Here is a 17,770-nt window from a genome sequence, read left to right as displayed (position 1 = left end):
CATGAATAACAACAACTCTACGGCAAGTTTTTTTTCTTTTATCGGGTGGATATTTCCTAATTTCCTAATTATATTTCATTAATCGGTAATACCGATTCAGAAGTTAAGGATAACCGCAAATCCCACAATTCTACTTTCTTAAAACTAGTCACCCAGGACACAATCTGGGCACGAAAAGCCAAACAACCGAACGACTGATCCGCTGGCAACCCCAGTCCCCTTGCATCGAGACTGTGTGATCATCGTCAGGTGTGTATCACGATTTCCAAGACGGGGAACATAATGCTACACATGATATTAGTCAATCCTTGACTCCTTAGTTTAAGGAAATTAACATATTTATAATATGTACTTACGTCATTTACTAATTACTTTATACTAACGTTGTGTATTTGCAATAAGAGTATCAAACTGCCACTGTAATTTTAGCACAAACAAAAACAGTTTTCAGGCAATAAACACATGCATTCCGATCAAATGCAACATATGTGCATATTTAAGCACCGAAAATAATCTTACAACAATATAGCGTAACAACTTCACTATGCATATGCAAATATACGGTAAATGATACATGTCGGTAATAACGTGTAGGCCTAATTACACATTCACACAAAGGATAAATATTGGATGTCAAGTCATATACCCACCATGTTTTACTTAACGTTATGAATATTCAAAGTGCGTTCAACTGTTATTCTACGACAAAGGTGACTGTTAATTTACGGTAAAACGGTACTTTTACGTTCATAACGTCCTGTCATTTTTCAGAATGGGCAATGAAAGTTAATTAACAATAAATGCACATTTGGCATCTAACGTTATATATATATATATATATATATATATATATATATATATATATATATAAATATATATATATATATATATACACACACACATTTTTGAGAAATGTCTGCTACAAACATTATAGCTTCAGTAATATTATTTATTCGAATAATATTAACCAACCAGGAGACATTAATCGATCTTTTTCGTAAAAATAAAGAAATGAGACATTTAATGATAAGCTAAAAGTTGCCCTCTAGCTACACATACCGCAACATAAAACAACAAGACCAACCGTTTTGTGTCGGGAGGGGTGACACGTTAATATAAGAAAAATATGTTTAAATCTCCTACCGACAACTTGAAAACATCACTTCATTTGAATACAATAACATCATACCTTTAACAGTGATCATCGGAAGCGAAACACAGTCTCAGTAACATCGAACAGTGGACTCTGTAGATTTTATATTATAAATAATCGAGACCACTGGAAATGAAAACAAAAATAATGCAAGAATTCATAATTCAAACGCAAGTAGAAGATGAACACCAAAGATTAAACCACTAACACAACCTAATTTTCTTCGAATTGCTATATATACTAATTATTTTATTAGCCTAACTGATAATATCTGATAATATATGACACCCAAAGTATAGGCTATATATATATAGCCTAACGTAATAATATCTGACAACCAAAGTGTTAAGGCTATTTTAATGAATAAAATTTGGTAATATGCAGTTATTTCCCTATGCATGGTATTAAGTTGCGCAAAATGACAAATGGATAGTACAGGAAATTGTACAACAGCGAACCTGAAGAAAAAAAATTAAATACTGAAACTTTGATTCCAGCAAATTCAAGATTTTTTTTCCTACCTGAAAATTGTATTATCTGCATGGCTTCCTTGTGGTAAACATTCATTATGGCAGTTGGCCTTAGGCTGACAAAGTTTGGCCTACTCAGGTATCCACCACTCTGATGTGTCAGTATATACAGCACCTCATTCTGTATATATATATGTGGTACATATATATTTGTGTGGTAGGCTATGGGCATAGGGTTTATAAGGAAACTAAAGATTAATGGACGGGAGATATGGGTCTGGAGCTACCCAGAAGAAAACCCTTACATTATTAATAACCAAGAATAACAGGTCGATTTTGCTATATTCTATTTCGTAAAACCTGGATTGATTTACACGGTATGCTTGGTTAATCCTAATGTTGTCAAAAATATCGCCTGCAAATTTGAGTGTTATCATTATCTGATAAATGTTTTGGTTGGGTTAAACAGTTTACTCGATTACAAATCATACGGTGAACGCCTATGTAACTCCACGTTAGACAACGATCAAACTATGCCCGGAAAATCATGAACAAAACTCAATAAGCTGTTCTAACACATTTGCTTCCAAACATGCAGCAAAAGCAGGTCACGAGAGAGTCTATAAATTGAATTTAATCGATTTAATTGATGAGTGAGTCTGAGAAATTGGGTGTGAAAAGCAGCTTCGCATAAAATATAAACATGTGTTATGGAGACATTTTCGAACATGTCAAATGAAATAGAATGTGTATTTATACGCATTGGGTATGAACCTTACGGGCACTGATTCGTGGAAACACCGATCGACATAATTATGTACGCACAACTTGCTAACAAGAGAAATAACAGAATTACAAAAGATATATATATATATATATATATATATATATATATATATATATATATATATATAAATATATATATATATATATATTTATGTATATATATATATATATGTATAAATATATATATATATATATATATATATATAAATTTAATCTGTTTTGCAGTCATACCTTTCCCTTACCATTAATCTATGTTCTTTATTTTACTAGCTGTTGCTGTTGATATCCATGCAGTATTCATCAGTAGGCTATATACCTTCCTCAAAAATTACAAAATGTTACAATTGGAAAAGCTAAACAAGTGATAGCGCAGTTGATTAATCTAGACAGTTTCAATGAATATCGAGGTACAGCTCTCATCTACTTTCACTACTCTAAGGTAAAAGCTAGAGAAAAAAAAACTTAATGCAGCTTGTGTTTTCTAAGAAATAATATAGTTTAACTAACGTGGTAAGCATAGCGATAAGTCCCTGGTGCATTTTACCATACACATCTCAGCACTTATGGAATGAGAAAACCTTCCAGCAACGAGATTTTCGTTTGGGAGTGTATCAAGATTTCAATCTTTCTTGTGCAAAATAGTTGACTTGATCAAGTATGAACTGATATCACAGAGTCACAAGATAGTGATAACTGAATTGTTGAATAGTTTCATGATGCTCTCCTGGATGAAATCGGTTTTGAAGAAAATAAAAATCATTGCTTTCAGAACAACCAATCTTATATTCACCTTTTTCAATATAAAGAAGCAAAAAGAATATTAAATGGAGATGATCTCAGATGGTAGAATGACATCATACCCTGGACAAAATGGCGGACATCCTGAAATAAACATTTGATCTTCCTCTCGCTCGCTACAATGGTGAGAGCAAGATGCCTTCTTGTTTAGTTTTGCCCTAATGTCGAATAACTGAACTATATATGTTTCTTGGTTCGTATCTCTTTAAAACAACGAAACATTTAAGCACCGAACTTCTCAATCAAATAGTATAATGATGTTGATTGGTTAATATCTTCATTAAATAACCTAACATTAAGGCATCTAACTTCCCTTTCAAATAGTATAATGATGTTGATTGACATTTACATAAATATAAGTTCTAAGCATTCATTCGAACATTGCAGTCACCAACTTCTTCATGAGTACAACACTTTCAGCTGTTTTGTCTTTTGGCATGTACGTAATGAGTAATAGCTAAAAGAACATCTTCTGTTTTAATTTTAGAAAATTTATATATCTAGCAACCTTGTTAAGCAATCAACTTCAACCAATAACATTTTTGGCTTGAAACATGACATTTTTTACTTGAAACTTGAAATAAGTTAACCACACATTTTAGGTCATTTTTTGGTACGTGAACAAGATTTGCAGAGTTTAAACTGTTACCCGCTTTGATCACGTGACCTTTGGCAGTTACATTAATTACTGTACTTGAGGTAAGTTGTCTGTGGTATACCCTGCTTCTGTTTGAAGCTTTCGGCTTATTTGTAATTTCGGTAATGTGTGATGGCCAAACTGCTGTTTTATGTTTATTTTCACTCTGCCATTGGAACCTATGACGTCATTATTCACTACCGGCACAAGTCCGTCGGCCTTATGGTTAAGGAGTGATTACGAAACGCTTTTTCGAACGCTTTTTTGACCTCCGTATATTCCGTGACCTTTTTCGTTTTACATTAATGTATGCACTGGAAGCTTGCAGAGACTGATGTCCACACAGGTTTGAGGGTTTCGGTCAATTTTCATTTTCGTATGCACCCTGTTTTGTGTTATTTGACCTCTGACCTTTGACCCCACGATGTCATAAGTAAGGCAGGCACTACACCCCATGCACATATACACAAAGTTTGAAGTCATTCCTCCTATTCTACTACAGAAAACTGCATTAATTCTGCTTTAAATCCCATACTCGGTTTAAGCATATGTCGTTGCCACTGTTTTATACATCAAATCTCATAAAAATCATTAAATACTTGTCAAAATATTTGCTTAATTTCCACAGTTACCAAAATCCATTCTCAAAAACACTTCCACATTGATCGCGTACCGAGTTCGACCAATCAGATCTCACGTAAATATTGCATCTCGTTAGACTGAAGCATTACCTTACGACATCAGCTGTCAACTCCTGCAATTACGAATTAGAGATCGCAATTTAAACAACACACGTATAGTGCGAAATGCCTTCTAAAGGGATGTTTTAAAATCCGTGATGTTAGTCAGTGAAGTTTCCGTCTCGCGAACATTCAGCTTGTGTAAATTCATGTTGCGTCACATAGTAGGCTATTTACCTTTTAACTTAAAGCTGCACACCGATATTCAAAGCTGTTTGTTGTTAAAAAAAATAATCAAGTTATACATGTGTTTTGGTTGTATCATTATGTAGGTTTCTGATATACTGTATTAATTTGCTTAAACTGAGTGGAATTCTTTCATCAAACAACCCTTTACTTTCGACACTTTGTAAAGATTATAGGGAAATGGGTTTAAAAAAAAATAATAGTGAATAGGTAAATTTTTGAAACAAAACTTCCACCAATGAAAACAAAAAAAGCTGCATATCGATTGAGTAACTTCAAGGAAATATTTTGCCTATAATGAAATATTCTTCACAAACCATCATGACACTACAATTTCAACGACTTTTGTTTTCTATTTTAAATTCTTTAATTTCATATCAAATGATACTGGATAAGAAGCTCTTTGTGTGATCAGGTGAACGAATAATATAAAAAGCAAATGTCTAGACACATTCTGAAGAACTGCATTTGTTAAACACAAACATATAAACACGCAAACGATAACTAAGTCATATATAGGTGAGTTTATTTACTTTTCCTACAAGCACGAGTCGTGGTGCTAATCATATGAAATGCAGCCTACACACACTGCTTTGATATACATTGTCGTTAGTACAATGCATTATGCAGAGCTATTCAAACACTTACTTGCAGAAAGATCTTTCCCGTAAATAATGACATGATAGCTCGGTCAGTTTGAAAGACTTTTTCTTACTTTTTTTCTTAGATTAATTACACTTTACATTGATTTGTACAGCATGTTAATACACATATGTCGTCAATGTTCTGTTTAGGACGTCCGCATATGGAGCCGGCGGCCAGGGTTCCAGCCTCGATACCGAAGGTAAACCCCCGCCCCCTCCCAGTGGCGTAACAAGGGGAGCAACGAGAGCGATCGCTCCCCGCCCCCCCCCCTCCTGAAAATTAGTCTGCTACGTAATACAATACTCTTAATGGGAGGCATCTTGGGCAAAAATTTTCTTTGTACATCATGGCGCTCCGTTAAGTGTAATAGTTTGTGAGAAGTGAGCAGTGCCCCTTTTAAAATTCTGCTCTCCTTTCAAATTTTTGGCTACGTCCCTGCCCCCCCCCCACACTTCACCCTCCCCTCCCTCCTTGCCTCCACCACGTAACCACCCCCTTTACTAAAACCTATAACGTTGCTCTTGTGTTACCGTGTATAGTTCTACACTAACTGTAATATCGAGGAAGTAAATATTTACTTGTTATATCTATGCATTATATCGTTACCTCTTGATCGCAATAACTAACTGGAGTAACCGTCTCAAGTTTCATATGAAATACTTCTTAAAATGACTAAACAGCGTCCATCTTGTAACAGCTTTCTGAACATATTTCAGAAATTAGAAAAAACAATATTTCCCCGAGCAAGGCTTAGACAATGTAAGAGGAGTTAAAAACGTTATTTTAGTTATTTATTTCTGTACTCTACCTTTCGAAAAGTAATCCAATCTAATTTAAACTTGTACTTTGTAACTTTTCTGTATATGGAAGCTTACAATAGACAAACATTGTGTCACCTATTGTTTACTCTGCATGTAAATGCAAACGTCGATATTAAAATGTTAGAGAGAGTAAAGCAAAATGTATTGGTAACGGTAATTGTTTAAGGAATGGTGTTTGAACCACTATCCATGCAACACAACGTCATGATTTACCCAGCATGTCACATGTATTTATGAAAGGGTTTACATTTATCGATATAGTGGTGTGTTGCGTTTTACAGCAATCTAAAAAAAAAATGCTTCTAATACGTACATTAACAACGGATAACTGTTGACTGTTAAATTTCTATAAAAAAAATCATGGAAAGAGCAGGAAAATGTCTTCTTTTTCCGCCCAGAATTTTACCTAATTTTGAGAATGTCTCATTATATAGACTGCATGTTTACACTTTACAGAATGACTAAAAACAAGAGAAATCCTTTAAAAAGGCCTTACAAGTTGTACCTGAAAAGTTACGAGCAACATTAACATGAAATATCAACATGAAATAGAACATAAAATATACATAAGAATGTCGTTTGATAATTTAACGCTTTAATACATGGTTAGACATGGCCTCGGTATCCTGGGTGAAAATAATGCATCTTCTTCCTGTGGTAAAAATCAAACGCACATCAACAAAAAAAGGCATTTCAATAGTATCTACTTTAAGTACTAACTTAGTCCACGTCCGGACTTTCGCCAGAATTCTTGTTATGGAATAATATAAAAAAAACGAGTAAATTAAATTTAAGGTTCTTTTGCCAGACGATCAATCCCGCTGTCGTATATCCGGGTATTAAATGAAGAAGAAATGAAATTCGATTTCCGTAGCAATTTAGAACGTGCATGGCGTTCCATAATAAGTAACGGTTTCTTAACTGGATATTGGTATTACTTGGAGCAACCATATAAGTTAATATTGAATTCTTTTAGTACAGGTGCATGCTTTGGATGAGCAAATACGCAGTTTATAGATCAATAATACCAATCTTTTTCGTATGATGTTTATCAATGAAATGCATGGGTCGTAAAAATAGGTTGATGATTTATATTTTAATGATTCCTTTTGTTTAATGTTTGATAAAACAATTGCCATAGGGCAAATGTACGTAGAGGGTCTTCCTTGTCAAGTATTGGTTTAAGCCCTTCCTCCAACAACAACAAAACTAAGACCATGACCCTACCTACTTTTACGTTTAAATAAATAACGATTTCTGCAAGCACGGACAGACAGTCGCTTACTCACGAATAAACATAACTATTATTATTCAAGCAAGTAATATCACAGTTATACCTAATTTTAAGGATATAACCTATAGGAAGTGCATTTTCATGGCCAAAAAGAGCGCATAAATACTTGACAAAGAAGAACATTTCATAATGATATTATTGACCGAAGGTGTGGATAATTTGGTTTACTCCAAGAAGGGTATAGGTTTAGTTCCTCAGTTGAATAATTCTTTTTGGCCTTCGTTGAATGATATGTGACGTATGTAGCCACAGCCTCAACACAAATCACTCTTGTAGCTTGAATCTGTACAGCTGCACGTAGACATGTCATGGAATGGCTTTACTTGAGCTATATCATGTGACTTCGCAGTAGTCGAGACTTAATTCTCTGAAATAACTTTTAAGAAAACGTCAAATGTATCATTAAAGATGAACATACTTTTATTCTATTTCTTAATTTAGTTTTGCTTGAAGTTTTACCAATGCAGATGATTTCAGAGCGCATGCGTGTCACAAAGAGACAATGCATAATATATTCATACCTACGGTTGTATAATCATATTTTTTTCCTACTCCAAATCCTAACTTCTTTATGCGCTCATACTTTACTTGCACGTGATTTGTTCCCACCAGCAAATCAAAGAAAGAGTGTCACCAACGACAAATATACGGTTGCTGCAAACTAATCGGAATAATACTTTATGTACGTCTGTATATAACACTGAGTTTATGCCTGTTTCTATTGTGGAGCACTCTCTCAAAGGTTAATCATTTCAAATTTTATAAAATGCCAAAAAAAAAAATCGTCAGGTGGGATGATAACATTTTTGATACCCCCTTGGCACCCCGATTTGCAGGTTTCTTTTCATGTCCTGTTTTTTTACTTCGATTTATAATGTATCCCCTTGCCACTGTGTAATTGTTTTGTTAAAGAAGTTTCTCACGCAATTCGTTTGGGATCCTTCACCGCAAAACCACTCAACGTTTGTTTCTTGGTATATCGCGGCATCAGCCATCGCAGCCAGCAAATACAGGTTGAAAACTGCGCCGTCGATCTTCATAGCTGTCTTCAGTAGATAGTAATTTGAACCTCTTTGCGAAAGGGAAAATCAAATTATCAGCTCAAATTTAAACAAATGGTTCGCAGATGCGTGCATTTGGGTTCTTTTATACCGGCACCGTACTAATCAATGCATTATCAAGGATTAGTTTGATTTTCTTTGGCATGTGACACAAACAATGAAAACGTTTCCTAATGGCTCTATGCAGCTGAAGACATAAGGAACCGATCGAAGTGAATATCTCCTGCTTCAAGCTGCCCAAATAATCAGGCAAGCCTGAATAATCAATCCTTGCGTTACAGTATAAGCGAGATGAAGAAGAAGACGAAGAAAAAAGTTTTTGACATATCAGTTCATTTTCTTTCCAACTGTCTTTTTTTTTCTTTTTCTCTTTTTCATTTTCAGAGGTGATAAATGTTTGTCGATGCAGTATTATTTAAGTAATAAATGGTTTTCATATTAAATAATTCGGATATCGTTTTTGAGGCCCACCAAGTAGCCACTGCATCTTGTCAGCCTCTGATGTGAATGTTCATGCATCGAATTGTTTAAGCAAAATTGCCTAACAGCCTCAACTTAAAACGAAACTTAAGAATTAACTTCATTGTATGTTTTCATTGAGATGGGATATATATATATGTATATATATATATATATGTATAAATATATAGAGGAGAGTGGAGGAGAGTAACAATGTTTCTTGCACTACTAAGTGCAGTGTTGTTATCGATGTGTTGCGTAAATTATGTATAGAAAATATTTGTCATTATTTTCGTAAAAACACTCGAAATTCTGATAGAAAGGTATTAAGGACGGACGAAGCTGTTGTGAACGGGGAAAACAGGTATCTCTATTGTCCCAAACTGTTAGCATGTGAAGTTTTCTAAACTTTTCCAAAACTATGCATTCCGAATATATCTATATATAGGTTATATCCCTCAAAATCAATCCCAAAAGGAGAAGTATCACACAAGCGTATACATTAAACAAAATGATGCACTTGTGAAGGCAGTTGAGCAAGAGTAAAAGCTTGACCACAGGTGCCCAAATTTTTCGTCGTTCTACCCTTCTAGCATATGTTAGGACAATAAGGACGACCTATTAACCTAGAATTGATTTGGTTAAACTCTTTAAAACTGGAAGTATAAACGCTTTGCATTCGCAGGTTCTTAGTTGTATAAACTGATCATAAGGAATAAAAAGCACTTGTCTACTTTGGCGTTCCATGCAGAGAAGTCTGTCGTGTTGTTAATTACACGTTGATCAGTTGGTTCAACGTTGTATACTCCGCTGCCTGAAGGAACAGAAAATCTCTGTCTTTGTCTAAACACGCAACACAAATAATTCTGGAATGGAAACCACCAGTTACAAGCCGGATTAAAAGTAACCATATATCTAGATGAATTAGCATTCTTGTTTTCCTTTACAAATACTCAAAAAAATAAGTCACAATAAAAACTAGGTCAAGGCTGAAGGTGTTGTCTGTCACAGTTGAATACAAAATCCTTCCAGTTCACTAAAGTCTAACATTATTACTTGGTTAATCAGCAAGTTCGTTGTCAAACTTTGTACAATATGAGTATCGCCATTTTGTAATTATATGACTATGCGTGGTTACTTACGAATACCGTTTAGTCTATATTTCGTCAGGAAAAATAGGCGAAGATAACCTGAACACTGCTTTGTCGACCGCCCCGTTAACTTAACTACATTGGGACAAGGGACCGGTTGGAATGCGTGGCTTGTGGGACGATCCTACGTGTCACATTTCAATAACTTGAAACCATCTTATTCCCTAAGATTCAATTAATTGTCTACTGGGAAATGCCGTTTTTCAAAACCCATTGAAAACTGCTAGTGGAATTGGCTTTCAAAGAAATATTAGATATACTTCAAAGAATTTAATCTGATGAAAATATTGGTTGGTCCAACAGCATTGTACCAGGAATGATTTAATTAGGAGTAAGCATTTGAGGAACAGAAATGTATTGTAAGGGAACTAAGCGATTAGTAAGGAGCGCCCATTAGGTTGTAACCACATAGATCTGTAAATAAATCGAGTAGTACCAGTTTTGCGAGAACATTTCATGGTTTCAGCAAAATCTCGAAAAGGAACAAAATGCAAATGTAAGCCAAGCACAATATGATCGTCCCCACACTAACTCACACCCCTCCTCTCCACGTCTCACCTCACCGAACCACACCACACTCTCACCAACCCACACCGCGCCTCACCTCATCGAACCACATCACACTTCACCAACGCAACCCACACCACGCCTCACCTCATCGAACCACATACCACCTCATCCCACCAGCCCACACAACACCTCAACTTTCCCGTGTTCCATATAATATCCACAACTATATAGAGAACTAAACATGGACAGTTGTGTGTAGTCTTTAAATTCAGTCGTTTACATTCCAAGTTTATTACAAGTTATAGCATGTAACATTCCGATTGGCTACAAACATAACAGTGTTTCACTTTTTGCACTCATTCACATGTGACAAGTGAAGTTTCGAAAAGTTTTTTTTTTGTTGATAACAGCAAACTTATGTGTACTTCGGTAATATGCAACTTCCACCTTTTCTCCCGAAACATTGAGCTAATTGCAGTAAGATGAACCCATTCTTTTACAGTATTTACAAAATATTCACATTTTGTTAAAGTATTGTCCGTCTTTGGTCATTCTATAGTAACAGATTATAGCAAGGTTAAATTAAGTATGCCTCGTTACAATTGCAAACAATAAACTAATAAATATTTGTTCGCATTTCATAAGAAAAAAGAATTCAAATTGATCAAGAAACCCAAATCTAAAGAAATCCAACAATTCCGTCACAAAGAACGAGGTCAATCTGTTCTTGCCCAGATTAGCATAGCGTGTTTATTCTATTTAATCTATGATTTAACTGAAGTCTGTTGTTATTGAAAATGAGAAACTAATAGCCCAATTAGGAGAAGCTTTTCCACGATATATAGGTCGAGTGAACGTGTCTTTCTCTGTGGGACTGAACGTTATTGAAACGCAGGAGCTATTATGGATATATAAACTGTCTACTCTAATAAGTTAGGCAGGCCAACATGTCAACGTTCAGCACATAACAAACTCAAAATGTCACGATTTTATGCATAATGTTAAAATAGGATACATCTATCTTGTATCATTCAATCTACGTTACAATAAGGGACAGTTTCGCGCATGACTTTTAAAAGTGTATGGATTGAAATGTTTCAATCTAATACTCGACATAAGATCATGACGTGCCTTCCGATAACAGATAGTTTCACGCATGTTTCTAAAAGTGAATAGATTGGAATTATTCAATCTAATATTCAACATATATTGACAATGTTTAAAAAATGGGATAACTTTTGTGTACCATTTTAATCCATGTTCGATTGTGTATTCCGGTAAAGTGAAAGTTTCGATCATGCTTCTGAAAGTGCATGGATTAAAATTATTCAATCTAATATTCAATATACGATGCTGATGTTCAATAAATATTGTACATGCTGTTTTGTGTCATGCAGTCCATGTTCGATTGTATTCCAAGAAGAAGAGACAGTTTCGCGCATGTTTCTACAAGTCCATGGATTAAAATTATATTTTCAATCTAATATTTGCTATATATAAAACAATGTAGGATACATCTGTTTTTTTATCATTCAATCCATGTTTGCCTCCGCCCTAATAACAGAGATAGTTTCGCGCATGTTTTCCATACGTGAACGGATTGAAATTATTCAATCTAATATTTGATATATAGGTTGATATACTAAAACAATGTAAGATACATCTGTTTTTCATCATTCAATCCATGTTGACTTGCGCTCAAATAACAGATAGTTTCGCGCATAAGTGAACGGATTGAAATTATCCAATCTAATATTTGTTTGTTCATGATGCTGGTGATGATAACCATTTTTTTCCTTTCTATTTTAGGTGCTTTCTTGGTTCCATATGTTCTAACACTAGTCTGTGCTGGTATCCCGTCTTTCTTCATGGAAACTTCAATCGGTCAAATGCTGAGTCTCGGTGGCCTAGGAATATGGAAAATATGTCCTCTCTTTAAAGGTAAGTTTGCTCTTAAAATCAGTCTACTTGAGTCAAGTTTAGTGCATTACAGCATTAAAATGTCCTCAAATTTAGTGTTTAAGTTTCGTTACAAGGGTAGAACTAAAGCATTCGAAAATTATAAATGTTTCCCCATTTGCAATGAACATTCATGGGCGTTTACAACATGCAGTGTGTCCCACGATGAAATGTGGAGAAACGAATTAAACATAAAAAAAAATGTTTCGGAAAATTATGAAGGTTTCTTAGTTTGAGATCAAATGCAATTTTGGGTAATATAGCTTTAGTAAACTTACTAACCAAATGAAAACAACCGCTTTAAGATTTTTTTTTCTCAAAAGCAAATTCTTGACTCCATAAAAAGGTTATCAGCGTTCAATTTTGTCTTCCCCCTTCGATAAAATTTATCAGTTTGTCTCTAATTTATTTATCTCTAAGGTTCTTCTCTTCCACGTTGTTTTAAAATTGGTGTATAATTAAGTTTATAGTGTATAATATTTCATATTTTGAGTGACGGAAACATGTCACTGAAGCCTATACATCGATTTAATAAGATATGTACACTTGTGTGTGTTTTTTTGGTCTTACTGTAAAATTAACGTTGCGAAAGATGTGTTAGGGAATTGGTGTCCGTTCATATAGATTGTGTCAAATTTCGTAGAAGTTTATATTGCATCTTGCAACATCAGTGTTATCAGAGTTATCAGTCGTTATAGTAATTGAACTTAGAAAAAGACACTTGTTTGTCTTACTTTACAATGTACAAATCAATATTATTATCCAATGAAGGAAATATTACTTCAAAAAAAGTTACATATTGTTGAAATACTAAATAAATAGAACATTGCAAACTTTAAATTTCTATTTACAATTCTGAATGTGTCAGATTTCAAAGACAGATCCAAAACGACATCATATAGTAAATTAAAGTAAAAAATATCTGTCATGGAGTGTTAATCTCGTAAAGTAAAACATATCTATAGATTTATAGAAACAAGATATATTGATATCTTGAGATCTGCTCTTTATTCAATAATAAGGTGGAATAATTTTCTCGTATACTTTTACAGTCTGCCACCGAAATTTTTTGTTTATCTTTATCAAAGAAGCGTGAATTTCTTAAGAATCAGCCGATTCACACAGAGTTTACAGTAATTTCTGTACTGTAAATCTTAAAGTTTTGTACCACATGTGTAAAAACTGGATCGTGCTGACAAATCGGTAGCATGTGCTATTTAGGATTACAGTAAGAACTGAGGATATGTGTAATCCCAACAAATCTCCTACAACTGGATTGGTTGGGATTACACATAGGCTTATCCTCAGTTCTTACTGTAATATATAATATCACATGCTACCGATTTATAGCACAATCCAGTTTTCACTTTGGTACAAAACTTTAACATTTACAGTGTAACTGTGTTTTCTGTATGTAACGGGTGCAATGATACGCATTGGCATGGTCATATCGATGTGACGCTAACGCAATAAAGAAAACGACACAGTTCGATATATATATATTAATATATATATATATATATATAATATATATATATATATATATACATATATATACATATATATATATTTATATATATATATATATATATATATATATATATATCTATTTATATATATATATATATATGTGTGTGTGTGTGTGTGTATAGCGAAGAGCATAACATTACAACTATCTCAACCATATATCTGTTTCTTTAAAACGGTTGTCATTTTTAATTGCATACAATTAATATGTAATCACACAACATCAACGTACTCTATGCATACTTTATGCGTATCTCTGGATCTGTATATGTCTGTCTCCATTAAATAACCTCTAATTTTATTAACCATTCTGTAATTGGCCAGGTTCTTTCCAACTCAAACCCCCCATATATGCAATTGAATAGAATTTTGTCTGTCTCTTTTTTCTTTTTCTCTTAGCTATAAAACTCGATTTTTTTCGGGTTTGATGTAATTTCAGGACCGGCGTTCAGTCTTTGGTTGTTTGTGACTACCATAATGAAATTAGATCTTTAAGCTAGATTGATGTGTCACGCCGCATGAGGTGATTGTATCAAAGAAACGTGCTCTAACATAATATTGTATAAACCTTCCAAATAAAGTGAATATAGAGTATACTCTTAATGTCAGAGTAAAATAGGACAATACACGTACTACAAAACGTCAAGAACAAACTGTGTCATCTTCATTAGATGAACTAAAGGTCTCTGAGGTTCCAAGTTGAGAAGTATATAGGCCTATGTAAATTAATCTAGCTTTTTTTTTAATGTAGCTATTTTTAAGATACCACTTTTAGACAAGCTTGTGATGACGTCAGGAAAACGTGTCGTATATGTGTGATGGCATTTGAAGTTAATTCTGAATATCAATGTTAGGAAATGGTGTACCGATGTCATAAAATCATGAGAAATCATCTACATGTCCCAAACGTCCATTAAACCTTATATATTAGCTAAAATTTCTTTTTTCCAATCAATCAATACAGCGTTACAAGGTTATAAAATTCCGCTTTATCTTTCGACGATGTTCCATATAAAAGTATTGCGTAACAACGGGCCCTTCTGAGTCTTTAATTAGAATAACAAGCTGCTAGCTGAGAGCTGAGACAAGTCATACGTGTACCTCAATCCATGAAACCTGAAACCTTATAATTATCTTAAAAACAATTGGTTGTGTTAAACAAAGCAAGTACATGATCACTATAATTATGATGTTTTCTCTTCCGTTCCGAACCCCGATAAAGACTTAAGCTCATTAATCTAATGAAAAGTCAAACCCTTCAGTTTTAAGGTGTCACAACTTTAATGGACAGCTTTACCCTGCAGACCTATCCAAATTTGAGCAGGCATAGATCAACGGATTATGTTAATTAACCGACCGATGTAGCGTTTACTTCAACGGGAAGCAATGCTTCTTAAACAGTCGTCCTGAACAAGCCACTAATTATTTGGGGGCAGAGGAACGAGATTAGGGGCGGAGGGCAGAGATGAGGGGCGGAGGGCGGACAGGCTGCTGGAGATGTAGAAAGTGGAATAGGGTTATTAATTTCTATAATGAATCATATAGCTTTTGAGATAAACTTTAAAAGAAAGAAACAAAATGTCTGAAACTTTACTGCAACATGTTACAGATTCTATTATCCTCAAATTGAATTCTTAATAATTAAGAGCGTACAATCTTCCAGTTCTAGCCATGATCTAACCATCTGCCAGCAAGCTCCCCTTAGGATAATAATATATCGATATTTTGTGCTTGCACCGTCAGATATGAGACGTGTAACACCGCAATTTTTCGTTCCACTGATTCTTGACACTGTTCTGAATATTCAGTTCCAATAAAGAGAGGCTTTTCGCTCTGCATATTGTATCAACAACAGATCCAAGAGCAGCCGTAAACTTCACAAGGTAGACATGTGACGAGTAAGTCGTATATCGTCGGGGAATTAAAGAAAAGAACGAGAAAGCTTATTCTCCCAATATTTTCCATGATAATTCTTATTTTTTTCCCAAATATCTCACGAAATAGTGAAATACATTCTTTCGCATCACATAAATTACTTTTATCTCTTCGCAATGATAAAGCAAAAATGATTAATAAACAAGTGACACTATTTATTACTTATAAAAAGTAAAACAATGAAAAGAGACTTTTTACACAACTATTTCAAATGATGCATTAAACGGTCTCGAAGAATACGGTACATGGCGCATGTATGACGTCATGCTTAGTTGATTAATTATCATAAAATACCTTTTTTCTTCTTCAATGATACTCCAATTAACCTTGCAATGCATTCTCATTAAATTATGAAGACAAACCCAATTCTCCCCTACGCATAGGCAAGCATATTTTTTTTTGTATATAGTTGGTTTGAAACTCCGTTTCGAGTAAACTATGACATACAGACTATTTTGGGTGTTCCGTGATGATTTAAGTTTCTGCGAGACTCTTTGTTTTCTTTCTACCAATACAATTTAATTATTGGATGACTTTTAGCAATAAGGTCATAACATTCCGACCTCCAGTCTAGTTATTAATTGCTTAACTAAACTTAGGGTTTCAGTGTGCCCAATATTTCTTCAGAAAATCTTTCTATACACAAATATTATTTTTGCTCTAAAGAGAAAGCATATATCTTTTTACTATCTATGCTAGTAGTATTAATACAAATAATAATAATAACTAGTCTTATATAGCGCAGACTCCAGCAAAAGTTGTTCAATGCGCTTTACGGTTGCTGAATGTGCAAAAACTACTATGGCCTTTTGGATAATAACGGTGTTGCCTACACAATAAATCTTATATGATGTATTTGCTATTTCGTTGATATTGTACACTAGCTGTAGTAGTCCTACCCATAATGGTCACATCTGCGAAGCTACTTACTATACCAGACAGTGCTGGTGGAGATGGGAAGGGGTATAAGATGTAGGTAACCTTGGTATAGGTGAAAGCTTCACATATCATGCATCAATTTATTGTCGTACATCTTCTAGCCGCTTAACGCAGCATTCTTTAAGAAACTGAATAATGTTACCCACAGTGGCGGTCCTTGGCTTGAGCGAGAACGGGGACTCCACAAGTTTGCGATCCATCTCCCTTTCACCCCCCCCCCCGTCCTCCCCCAACCTCACTTGAGAGTTTTATACGTAAGATATGCCACGTAAACATCAACAATATGAGGTGATAGCGTGGTGAAAAAAATATGCCTTAGTTCAAATTGGTGACCCTTTTATTCATTGTCTGAGTCCTGTGTGTCCAACATAAATGAACAATGAGCACGATATTGGGAACTACGTTAAAGTGATAAGTGAATAAGCCTTAAACTTTAAGACAATAGGGTGAAAAACACTCCCTTCCCGTCTCACAAACCGTCTCCTTTAATTGTCATTCTATAAACATCATCCTAATATCACTAGTATAGAAACAAGTTCAGCGATATAACACATGGCGTATATAGGCCTAATATGTTTCTCCAGAAGCATTTGTCTGCGTGTTGTATGCACATAAATAAACTTGTTGTCAAATTCAGCATTGTTAGCCGATAACAATGGTCACCTGTTTATGCATAAATATATTTGTATCTTGAATTTC

The 17,770-nt window shown here is 34.4% G+C and overlaps 1 protein-coding gene across 1 annotated transcript in view; it reads left to right on the top strand.

The window, feature by feature from the left end:
- LOC139961581 (sodium- and chloride-dependent GABA transporter 1-like) overlaps window positions 1–17,770 on the top strand; it is a 60,053-nt gene that overhangs the window by 12,509 nt on the left and 29,774 nt on the right. Inside the window, exon 2 of the mRNA XM_071960887.1 lies at window positions 12,521–12,652. Within this exon, the coding sequence (XP_071816988.1) occupies window positions 12,521–12,652 (132 nt within the window). The remainder of the gene's footprint in view (window positions 1–12,520; window positions 12,653–17,770) is intronic.

The sequence above is a fragment of the Apostichopus japonicus genome, chromosome 20 (assembly GCF_037975245.1).
Source record: "Apostichopus japonicus isolate 1M-3 chromosome 20, ASM3797524v1, whole genome shotgun sequence".
In the NCBI taxonomy this organism is placed as follows: domain Eukaryota; kingdom Metazoa; phylum Echinodermata; class Holothuroidea; order Aspidochirotida; family Stichopodidae; genus Apostichopus; species Apostichopus japonicus.
This window is presented reverse-complemented; position numbering and strand designations above follow the sequence as displayed.